The 12,966-nt window shown below is 43.3% G+C and overlaps 1 protein-coding gene across 1 annotated transcript in view; it reads left to right on the top strand.

Annotated features, from left to right (window-relative positions):
* The window catches only part of fat3b (FAT atypical cadherin 3b), a 74,719-nt gene that overhangs the window by 7,457 nt on the left and 54,296 nt on the right, over positions 1-12,966 (top strand). The window contains 4 exon segments of the mRNA XM_089016540.1: positions 1,077-4,045; positions 4,385-4,519; positions 4,607-4,808; positions 12,403-12,521. Of these exon segments, the coding sequence (XP_088872666.1) occupies positions 1,100-4,045; positions 4,385-4,519; positions 4,607-4,808; positions 12,403-12,521 (3,402 nt within the window). The 5' untranslated portion in view covers positions 1,077-1,099.

Genomic DNA, 12,966 nt, shown 5'->3' with positions numbered 1-12,966 from the left:
GCAATGCATTCAAGAATGCGGTGCACCCAGTGGACACATTGGCAGCCAAGAAAAGACATGTATAATTTCACACATTTTTTTGAGCTTCTTTTGAATCAATAGTTTTAGTTCCAAGTTGCTAAGTTGCCATCTATATTTCAAATGTGACTAAATTAGTGCAATGCATTCAAGAATGCGGTGCACCCAGTGGACACATTGGCAGCCAAGAAAAGACATGTATAATTATATAATTTCACATAACATTTTTTTTGAGCTTCTTTTGAAGCAATATTTTTATTTCCAAGTTGCTAAGTTGCCATCTATATTTCAAATTTGACTAAATTAGTGCAATGCATTCAAGAATGCGGTGAACCCAGTGGACACATTGGCAGCCAAGAAAAGACATGTATAATTTCACACATTTTTTTGAGCTTCTTTTGAATCAATAGTTTTAGTTCCAAGTTGCTAAGTTGCCATCTATATTTCAAATTTGACTAAATTAGTGCACTGCATTCAAGAATGCGGTGCACCCAGTGGACACATTGGCAGCCAAGAAAAGACATGTATAATTTCACACATTTTTTTGAGCTTCTTTTGAATCAATAGTATTAGTTCCAAGTTGCTAAGTTGCCATCTATATTTCAAATTTGACTAAATTAGTGCACTGCATTCAAGAATGCGGTGCACCCAGTGGACATATTGGCGGGCAAGAAAATACTTGTGTAATTGTATAATTTCACACAATATTAGAAACCTGACTATTTGTTTCCAAGAAAATAAAAAAATGGATTTCCATTTCAATGTGAATAGTCTTCGTGTTTGAAATATTGGTTAGACGAAGGGTGTCTGCCTAATATTTTGGTGGGGTTTACTTCAAGAAAATCTTTTTTTTGTGTCTGTGTGCCTCTGGGCTGTATTTGAATGGAGAAACCTGGCGTACTGCAGACTCAAATATGCAGTCACATCCCATCTACAATTGAGAAAGATCTCAGAAATGCCTTTGTTGCAATCGTTCTTGATCAAAATTTTAACAAGCAGTGAAAATCCTAGCTGGCGAAAGAGACGTTAATTCTTTTTCCATGCTTTCCTCTTTGCAGGATGACTGGGTGATGAAACAGCCATGAAGCCTGAACTAAAGGGAATTATGATGCGCTTCCCGATTCTTTACCGTCGTATTTGCTTTCTGCTCATTTTCCACTTCCCGACGCTACTCGGCCGGTTTTTGCCGGAGGTGAGAGGTCAAGGTTTGCTGCTCTTCACCCAACCGGCCTATAACGCCTCCATCTTTGAGAACTCCGCTGCCAGGACCTATGCCGGAAGCCGGGTCAAAATGGGCATCGTCGTGGTCCGGTCGTTTGACGTTAAGTTCTCCATCGAGTCCGGCGATAGCGAGGGGGTCTTCCAGGCGGAGGACTTTACCATGGGGGATTTCTGTTTCCTACGCATACGAACAAACACCGGCGCCATGTTGAATCGGGAAGTGCAAGACAATTACACCCTGACGGTCAAGGCTTCTGCCCAAGGAGGCCTGGAGGCAATGGCCACCATCTACATAAAAGTCCTGGACATGAACGACCTCCGTCCTCTCTTCTCCCCTACTTCTTATTCGTTCGTGGTGTCTGAGAGCACCCCGTTGGGCGCCAGCGTTGGTCGGGTGACGGCCACCGACGCCGACGTGGGCTCCAATGCCGAGTTCTACTACTTATTCAAGAGTAAAGTGGACCTCTTCGCCGTGCACCCTACCAGCGGCGTCGTCACACTGACCGGCTTGCCCGGGATGGACAACCGGGACCTCATTGAGCTGGAGGTCCAGGTGGTGGACCGAGGGATGAAGCTATACGGTAGCAATGACATCAGCAGCACAGCCCGACTGGTGCTTAGCGTGACGCAGATAAATGACTTCGCCCCGATCCTGAGGGCGGTCGCCGTGACACCGTCGTGGACAGACCAAAACCCGGTTTTTGCTAAAGTGTCAGTGGAGGATAATGACGACGGAATGAGCGGGTACATAGAGTGGGTGTCCATCATTGACGGTGACCCACTTGAACAGTTTGTGATCGATCGATCACCACAGGTTGCGAATGAATATTGGGTCAGAGCGTCACAGCGGTTCGACTGGGACGGATCCACTGACGCCTTCAACTTAACCTTCCAGGCTAAAGACCAGGGCATCCCCCCTAAGTTCTCAAACACTCAATTGCTTCGGTTGTTGGTCACAAAGCCCGAACCGACGCCGGGGAGTTTCGAGAAAGACGTTTATGAAGTGGTGTTGAGTGAAATCGCACCCCCGGGGACTGTTGTCGAGGTGCTAAGAATCTTCCCGGCGCCCGCCAGTGCCAATTACAGCTTCTGCAGCCTCTCGGAACTAATGTACTTTGATATCAATCCGTTGACTGGCGTCATTATGACCTCGAGGCGGCTGACGAGGATATCGCAGATTATCATGGAGATGGAAGTTTTGGAATCTGTCAGTCGTCTGAGAGCAAAAGTCCGCATCACTGTGGAGGACGCTAATGACAACTCCCCAATTTTCAGTCGTCCGTTTTATGATGTTTCCATCAATGAAAGCTTAGTTGTGGGCACCGTTTTTCTCATCGTTTCAGCGGCGGATGAAGACAGAGGAGAGAACGGTTATGTCACGCACACAATTCACGGCGATCCTTCGCTTCCTTTCACCGTGGACCAGGACACGGGACAGCTGAGGATCACACGAGACCTGGACTTTGAGTCATCCGAGGAAATCTACACGTTTGCCGTGCGAGCCTCGGACTGCGGTTCACCCTACAGGCGGGAGAGCGAGGCCAACGTCACGGTCCGTTTGATCAACATAAATGACAACCCGCCGGTTTTTGAGAGGGTCTCCTGCAGAGGGATGATTGACCGGGATTTCCCCATCGGCCGAACCATCGTCACCCTTTCGGCTCTTGACATGGACGACCTCGGTATGGTCAAGTACGAGGTTGTCTCTGGAAACGAGATGAACTACTTTACTTTGGAAGTGGAGTCTGGCGCCTTGTCGCTGAAGCGATCCTTAGCGGGGGTTAATTTAAAGAACGGGATGTTCAACTTGAAAGTCGTAGCCACAGATGGCGAAATGTCGTCCGCGCCAACCTATGTGAATATATCGGTCGTGAGGGGTTCAATACCGCCACGAGGGCTCACTTGCAAGGACACCCAAGTGGCCCAGTTGATGGCTGAGAAAATGCTCTCCAAGGCCTCGGCGATGGCTCGCCTGAGACAATTTGACAGGAGTCCAGATGTCTTTTCCGTAAACAAACAAGCTCCGCAATTCGAGGCTTTACCCACAAGCATCCTGGTTCGGGAGGACCTTCCACCGGGGTCCAGCGTGTTCCAGGTTCGGGCGCGTGACGGCGACGCTGGCTTCAACGGGCGTCTTCTCTTTTCCGTCGCCGATGTCAGCAAAGAGAACTGTTTGACGGTGGGCGCCGAGAGTGGCTTACTGACCGTCCTGCGGCCTCTGGACCGCGAACGAACTGACCGCTACTTTCTCAACATCACGGTCTACGACCAAGGTGTCCCGCAGATGTCCAATTGGAGGCTCCTGACAATTATCGTGGAAGATTCTAATGACAATGATCCGCAGTTTACCCAGGACGCGTTCACTGCCCTGGTTGCTGAAAATGCACCCTTGGGGACACAGGTGGTCACCATCCCTGCTTTTGACAAAGACGCCGGTCCGAATGCGCAGCTCTCCTATGTTTTGCTAACCATCATCCCTCAATTCGGCATCGACAGTGAGACCGGCGGTATCTTTGTGGCCGGGCACCTGGACCGGGAAAGCTTTCCCACATACACCCTGAGGATCGAGGCCAGAGACATGGCCGAAAGAGGCAATCGTAGATCAGCGGTGACCACCTTGAACATCATCGTGGAAGATGTCAACGACTGCGCTCCGTCTTTCATCCCCAGTACTTATAGCGCTCGGGTCCTCGAGGACCTCCCGCCGGGTGCTGTCATTATGTGGGTGCAGGCCAAAGACCCAGATATCGGATCCAATGGACAAGTCCGGTATTCGATCTTCAGTGACTTCAACGGCACTTTTGAGGTCCGTAATTGTTTTGTTTTTAATTCTAATGATCCATAAATATTCATTGGTAAAGCCTGACTTTGGTCCAGGCAAAGTGTGATCCCTTTTGACTCACTGAGGGTATGAACGTGAGAGTCCATGTTGGTCTGGTTCAGTACGTACTCTGCGACTGAGCGGGAGACCAATCTGAAGTGAAGTTCCTCTTTCGCACAAAGTGAGCTGAGATAGGCTCCAGCTGTCAGCGAGCATAAACAGGATATAGAAAATGGCTAAATGGAAAAAGGATTATCCGTGCTACATATGTCCTACTTGCAGTATTTATATTCTGCATTTACTGATTTTGTGTCCGCCTGACAGATGGACGGTACGAGCGGCGTTTTGAGGCTCAAGAAGGAACTGGACTTTGAGACCCAGGCGTTCTTTAACCTGACCTTACTCGCCGAGGACCATGGAAAGCCCACCTTTAGTAGTCTGACGTATATGGCGGTGGAGGTACGCGACGCTCGTGAACTTTTGTACACAGATTACTCGTACACAGATATCCGAAATGACGTTGCTAATCGGTCAACCGCTTTCCAGGTAGTGGACGTCAATGAGAATTTGTACGCGCCCTACTTTGCCGACTTTGCCGTGAGAGGTTCAGTGAAGGAAAACTCGCGGGCGGGCACCAGCGTGCTAACAGTGGACGCCAAGGACGATGACAAGGGGCAGGACGGAGTCGTGAAGTACTCCATCCGAGGTGGCAGCGGCCTGGGCGCCTTCACCATCGACGAAGATACAGGTTTGACCCCGCCGTACCCAATTAAAGTCCGATCGGAATCGTGCGACTCGGGCAGGATGTTTCCATTTATTTGTAATTGGTCACTTATTAAAATGCACTTTGCAATCCGACAGCTGTGCGAATACACGCAATTGAGGGCCGCGTAATTATTTGATTTATATGAGCGGGACAAAAGTATTGGGAGTTTTTCTAAATCGCCTTGATTTGTTTACAAACTTTCCTGGTACGTTTGTCTTTTTAGTGTATCAAAATGTGTCAATGTGACCTGCTAATGAACAATTCAATGAAATGAATAACATATGCTTCTTCGCAAGAACATTGATGAGTTAATTTGACCCGTGGCGTGTTTATAAAATAATAATAATAATAATAATAATAATAATAATAATAATAATAATAATAATAATAATAATACATTTCATTTCTAAGCACCTTTCAAAACTCAAGATCTCTTTACAGTTGCAGGATAAGTCTTTCTTAATAATTAATAGCTAGATAGATAGCCATATAGCTAATAGCTAGTCAGCTAGTTAGCTCTCCAGCGGGCCAGACAGATATAATAGATAGCTAGAACTTATAGAAAATAAATAGCAAATAGCTAGCTAGGCGTTCAGCGTTCACTCAACCCGGAATAACTCAAATAGAATGAAAGCGAGCCAGGTAGCTAATAGCTATAGCTGCTAGCTAGCTAGATAGATAGATAGATAGATAGATAGATAGATGGCCCTATAGCTAATAGCTATCCAGTGAGCCAGACAGCTAATAGATAGCTATCTAGATAGATAGATAGCCATATAGCTAATAGCTAGTCAGCTAGATATCTATCCAGCGCGCCAGACAGCTAATACATAGCTAGCTAGCCCATCCAGAAAGACAGACATTTATATTATCGTCATTGTAGATAAACTGCTTGCAGTTGAATTCATTTCAATGTCAAAATGAGATGTTGACTTGATTTTGGCCAACGTAAAAACTGCTGTCGCACACACGCACGTTTTTAATGATGTCAGATAAAAAGAAATCATAATAAAAAAATCAACTAACTCCATTGCAAATAAAAACGACAATCGGTGTTCACGCAGCGCGTTGGCATTTGCTATACTCGACGTAGATGAGATGAAGTCCCGGCCGGCACTTGTCGTCTGCTGAAAATGTCACGCGTGTCTGCGGCGTCCATATTTGCATGAAAGTCGAGTGTGTGAAGAAAACGTTTTCTCTGCGATCAATTTTCTTGTCTGTCAGTTCCGGCGGCAAACAAATCACTCGGCTGTGTCCGTGATGTGCAAATATTACGATAAAATTGAAAAAATGGGACATGATGTGAATGTGGTCCAATATAAGATTAAAGACAATATAATACAATGTAATATTACACCATGATACGTTGGAATATTTGATAGTCGGCACAATACGATATCATACGGTATCATTTACCGTGTGGCGGAAAACACAAAATGATATTCAAAATTAGCGGGAATCACCTGCACTCGCTAGCTAGCTGGCTAGCTATCTACTAGCTAACTTTCTGTCTGAGTTATTCTGGGTTGATTGAACGCTGGCGCATTTGGCTGCCGCTACTCACCCGCAGGAAAACGATATCATACAGTATCATTTACCGTGTGGCGGAAAACACAAAATGATATTCAAAATTAGCGGGAATCACCTGCACTCGCTAGCTAGCTGGCTAGCTATCTACTAGCTAACTTTCTGTCTGAGTTATTCTGGGTTGATTGAACGCTGGCGCATTTGGCTGCCGCTACTCACCCGCAGGAAAACGATATCATACAGTATCATTTACCGTGTGGCGGAAAACACAAAATGATATTCAAAATTAGCGGGAATCACCTGCACTCGCTAGCTAGCTGGCTAGCTATCTACTCGCTAACTTTCTGTCTGAGTTATTCTGGGTTGATTGAACGCTGGCGCATGTGGCTGCCGCTGCTCACCCGCAGGAAAAACTGACCATGTGACTGTAAAATAACATTGAGAGTTTTGAAAGGCTGGCTACCTAGCTAGTTATCTAGACGGCTATCTAGCTAACTATCTATTTGCTATCTATTTGCTATCTATTCGCTATCTAACTTGCTAACTATGTAGCTGGCTGCCTAGCTAACTATCTATTTCCTATCTATTTGCTATCTATTCACTATCTGACTAGCTAGCTATGTAGCTGGCTACCTAGCTAATTATCTATTTGCTATCTATTTGCTATCTATTCGCTATCTAACTAGCTAGCTGGCTACCTAGCTAGCCATCTATTTGCTATCTAACTAGCTAGCTGGCTACCTAGCTAGCCATCTATTTGCTATTTATTCGCTATCTAACTAGCTACCTAGCTAGCTATCTATTTGCTATCTATTCGCTATCTAACTAGCTATCTGGCTACCTAGCTAGCCATCTATTTGCTATTTATTCACTATCTAACTAGCTACCTAGCTCGCTATCTATTTGCTATCTTTTCGCTATCTAACTAGCTAGCTGGCTACTTAGTTAGCGATGTATTTGCTATCTATTCGCTATCTAACTAGCTAGCTAGGTATCTATTTGCTATCTTTTCAGTATCTAACTAGATAGCTAGCTACCTAGCTAGCGATGTATTAGTTATCTATTCGCTAGCTAGCTAAATTTCTATCTATTTGAGTTATTCCGGGTTGAGTGAACGAACGCTGGCACGTGTGGCTGCCACTACTCACCCGCGAAAAAACTGATCCTGTGACTGTAAAGTGACCTTGAGAGTTTTGAAAAGCGCTTATAAATAAAATATATTATTATTATTATTATAAAATCAATAAAAAACATTCTTGCACTCGTGCAATGTCTTTACATGTCCAGTAATATACACTTTGATTTCTAATGTACTCTGATATAATATACCCTTATAATATACCTCTCATTTTGACAGTCGCGCAAGGTCAGAGCGAACTTTATTATCCCCGCGGGGGGGGAACTTTGTTGCGGCAGCTCAGCACATCAAACAAAGCGACACCGGAGCACCCAATAAAATAAAATTAAACAAAATACAATAAAATCATACGGCGGCGGAGCTCAATATAAATCTATTGTTTTGTCATCTCGCGTCAAGCTAGCAGCTGCTGGCTAACTTCGCGTCGCCGAGGCACGGCGAAAACGATCATCGTCGGGACGCTTCATAAAATCGAGCGTGGTCGGGGATGCTAAGCAGCGCCTTCCGTCTTCCGCGCTCTTCAACGTCCACCGAAGGGCCGCGTTGACCTTTAACTAGGCTAATTAGTATTGATCGGCCAGTCACAGGAGAATAATCAATTGACACACACATACACACACATATACACGTACAAGGTCCGTTGGCTCCCGTCCGGGTGTTCTCTCCGCCCACCCTGCTTGTACTGTTAGTGTCCACACAGGACGTGACATGAGGTACACTTTAAAAAGGGGCGATAGCGCCCAACACAAGAATGAAGATTCTTTCTAATCAATAAAAAAAAGACAAATAACAACAGAAAAAAAAGCAAAAATAAAAATCGGAACCAAAACCGAATATGAGATTTTGAACGGCACTAAAAACATTAAAAAACATACTGTGATCTTGTGTGTGTGTGTGTATATATATATGTGTATGTATATATATATATATATGTGTATGTATATATATATATATATATATATATATATATATATATATATATATATATATATATATATATATATATATGTTTAAAAATAAATATATATCGATATATCGAATACGTTTGTTTTAAAAATATATCGAATACATGTTTTAAAAATACAAGAATACATTAGTTTATGTGTATATATATATATATATATATATATATATATACAGTAAAGTCTCGTTATATCGATATCGGATATATCGATAGTCCCGGTTATATTGATACTATTTCTATGCACGCACGGAGAAAATTACATGCAAACAGGGTCGGATATATCGATAGTCCCGGTTATATCGATATTTTTTCGGACTCCCTTGAATATCGATATAACGAGACTTTACTGTGTATATATATATATATATATATATATATATTAACTGATTTATTATAAATATTGTTTTAATACATTTATTATATATACAGTAAAGTCTCGTTATATCGATATCGGATATATCGATAGTCCCGGTTATATCGATACTATTTCTATGCACGCACGGAGAAAATTACATGCAAACAGGGTCGGATATATCGATAGTCCTGGTTATATCGATATTTTTTCGGACTCCCTTGAATATTGATATAACGAGACTTTACTGTATTTATAATATATATATATATATACACACATTCATATATATTAACTGATTTATTATAAATATTTTTTAATACATTTATTATATATAATATATACACACAATTATAATAACAGAATAAAATATAATCCCCCGCAAAACTAAAAAAATAATAATTATTATTACGTTGCCTTTCGCTAACCAAAACAGCAGCACCTCCCTATCCTAGCACATCAACCCCCTCCCAAATGTATTGAACTTGACACTTAGTATTATTTGTATCATTTTTTTGCCCCGAACCTGCATTTATTATGCCTTCAATGCAAAAAAAAAAAAAAGCAACATTCTCGACTTCATCACATTCAAAGTTATCTCGTGGGCCAAAATTTGGACGTCATGCTAGTGCTGCGCTCATGCTAGCTTGCGAGACAAAAACGGCTATTTGAAGCTAACAAGCTAACTTTTCGGCACATTCTTCTCTCGTACTTAAGAGTAACGCCGATGTTCAAATTGTGCAGATTTTTTTTTTAAACAAACGTTAGCATAGTTAGCATCTAACCACCCATACATGCACCCCCGCTCTATTGTTTCTTTCAACATCAATCCGCACGCTCGTTCGTTGCTCTTTAACCACTTTACTTCTCCAAAAGAAAATTGGTATTCACAACATCGTTTTTGCGCGTGTCTTTCGCTCCTATTGGCATGAGTGAGACGTTTTAATTTAAATCCGAGATTTGTGCCGGGCACGTTCTTGGAAAACCTGACGTGTGGTGGATAGACTTTGTGGGAGGGCGGGAGGTGACAGAAATGCATGTGGCAACAGCTCGGTTAGTTGTTGGAGTGTCTTGTTTATGGTGACAATGAAGGCTGTCAAGTCACATTTGTATGACATCGGCAGGGTGCTTCTTCATGAGTTCAGAGAGGTTTTTTTTTCGGGGGGCGGCGGGGGGGGGGGGCATGTTTCTCGCCTCCCTACCATCTCTCTCTTTCTCTCTCTCGAAACACTTTGAAAGGGACAAAGTCAAGGACAAGCTAACATGAGCGTGTCATTACCGGTAACAAAAACACTCCTTGAACAGCGGCGTAATCCACGTATAACCCTGAGCCCACCCCCTCTGGTCATTAACGCACCCGGGAACGCCCCCCCGCGAAAACGTTTCATCGTACTTACAAACGTACATTTTTTTCCCACTTTTAAATTATCCTACCGGCCTGATCAAACCTTCTTGGGGGCCGGTTCTGGACCCCAGGCCGTATGTTTGACACCCCTGTTATATGGGGACCTGGGAACGGATTATTCTCATTTTAATGGTTTCCTATGGGAAATGAATTTTTGGGATACACACTTTTCACCTGACACACTCTGTCTGGGAATCAATTTAGTTCGTAAGCCACGGTATCACTGTATTATTATTATCAAATGAAGGCAAGTGGGATGTTCATGGATCTTACCTAAGTCCCCTGACTTTTCCTGCGCTGTTGAAACTTTTTTTGCGAGCCTGCTATCGCTCCCCCCGAAAAATGGCGAAGGGAATGCATGGTTAACTTCATCGAGGGGGTTGTACGAGGCCATGAAAGAGGCGCATCTCAACACTTTTGCCCCCACTCGGCTGTCCGTCAGAATGCCCGAATCCAATGCCAAGTCTGGCATGCAGACTCAAGCAGACAGTCCATTAAGGGGTCGCGCCAGAGCCTTGTCAGCTCCTCATCTAACTTAAGGCCAATGACACATTGCGCTCGTGCACGCGTACGTGCGCGTTTTTGACTTTATTGGTGCTGGCACCAAAATAGAAGTGAGCGAAAGTGGTGGCGAGCAAAGTTTCAAAAGTGACCGCGGCCTCGCCGCTAATGGCCGTGAATGTCACTGCAGTTGCCGGTATTGTGGGTGTATTTTTTTTACAGGGGTCACGGCGGGGTCGAATACGAATGAGGGCAATCTGAAAACATTATTTTCTAGATATCATAAATAACATTTGTCTTTTAACTCATTCACTGCCAAACAAAATGATGTCCACTCCAGTGCCAGGGTTTTTGTCATTTTCACTCAAATTGCAGGACCCACACAATTTTGAGTTTTAGGACTACATAAACATTCAGTATAGCGTTTGACTTACTTCCTTAAAAAGCCTGTTGAACCTACCAAAATAAAAGTAAATAAAATAGCCTCACTAGCTATCTTGCTAGCTATCAAGCTAGCTATCCATTTGCTATTGATTAGCTATCTCGCTGGCTATCTCTCTATTTATTAGCTATGTAGCTATCTGGCTAGCTAGCTATTGGCTATGTCCTTGAGAGTTACAATATATTAGTATTATTATTAGCTATCTTCTGTTAGCTAGCTAGCTTTCTTTCTATTTGTTTTACTTCCGGGTTGAGTGACCGCTGGCGCGTGTGGTTGCCAGTCATTTAGCCTCCAAGTCTCTATTCAACATTTTGAATGGATTTCAACTTACGACCGATTTTGACTTACAACCGTTTGGTCGGAACAGAACTCAGTCGTAAGTCGGATGTTACATGTACATACATAACAACAGCTGAAGCTAGAACAAAACGCTAACGTGGAAAAAAGGAAACGCTGCCCCCTTGTGGAAGTAGAAAAAACATTGCCAGAGGTCTGGCCATTGCTTTATCGACACTCAAGCTAGAAAAAACAAAACCCGAAAAATTCGGTAATAATAATAATAATAATAATAATAATAATAATAATAATAATAATACATTTAATTTATAAACGCCTTTCAAAACTCTCAAGGTCACTTTACAGTCACAGTCTTTACAGTTTCTGTGGGTGAGCAGCGGCAGCCACACGCGCCAGCGTTCATTCAACCCGTAATAACTCAAACAGATAGAAAGCTAACTAGCTAATACATAGCTACTAAAATAATAAATGAAATATATGATTATTCTTATTATTCCTGAATAATAGCAGTGAATGAGTTAATCTGAGAATTATAATGGAACGATTCGACCAACCATCTTCAAATTCCCGATTCTGCCCCAAGGCGCCAATGAGCAATGGATGATTCGCCGAAGCGGTGAACGTGAATCTGGCGGCGCCCCCAAATGGCCGCGCCTGTCACTGCGGTCACTGGTAATCTCTTATTTGCTGATCTGTGGATGTGCAGGGGGGGGGGGCACGAGTTGCCGTCCTCTGGGAAATTGCACTCAAATTGTTTCTCACTATGGGAATGAATTCTCTGCGTGACACACACACACACACACACACACACACACACACACACACACACACACACACACACACACACACACACACACATATATATATATATATATATACAAAGTCAAAGTAACACACACCTGAGTGTTCTATGTCCCCCGCTAGGTATGAATATGTCTTGTTTTCCACAGGGGTGATTTACACAGCAGGCATCCTGGATTGCGAGAGCAAAGACTCCTATTGGCTGACGGTTCAGGCCGCAGACAGGGGGGTCACGCCCCTGTCCGCTTCCGTTGAGGTCTTCATCCAGGTAGGATGAGTGCGTGTTCTGCATGCAAAATGGTGTCAGTCATGCGCTTTGTGGATGTGGTTATCTAATAATAATAATAATAATTAATTCATTTAATTTCAAAACGCTCAAGGACACGGGATAATAACTTTTTTTTTTGTGCGGGTGAGCAGTGGCAGCCATTCGCCCCAGCATATTTATATAGCGCTTTAACAATAGCTGAAGTTGTAACAAAGCACTAACATGGACAAAAGGCAAATTCTGCCCCCCTCGTGAAAGAGAAAAAAAAGAGGTCTGACCAGCGCTTTATTGACACCCAAGCACAAAAAATAAGGAACCAATTCGGGAATGGTGTTCTACGACACACTTTTCAATTTCTGAATAAATTTGGGAATGACAATAAATGACTACATGTGGCTAAAATTAGCTTGTTAGCTTCAAATAGTTATTTCAAGCTAACACCAGC

The sequence above is a fragment of the Hippocampus bargibanti genome, linkage group LG16 (genome assembly GCF_051943395.1).
Source record: "Hippocampus bargibanti isolate YZ-2025 linkage group LG16, ASM5194339v1, whole genome shotgun sequence".
Classification (NCBI taxonomy): domain Eukaryota; kingdom Metazoa; phylum Chordata; class Actinopteri; order Syngnathiformes; family Syngnathidae; genus Hippocampus; species Hippocampus bargibanti.
Note: the sequence above shows the minus strand (reverse complement) of the source record. Positions and strands in the feature narration are given on the sequence as shown.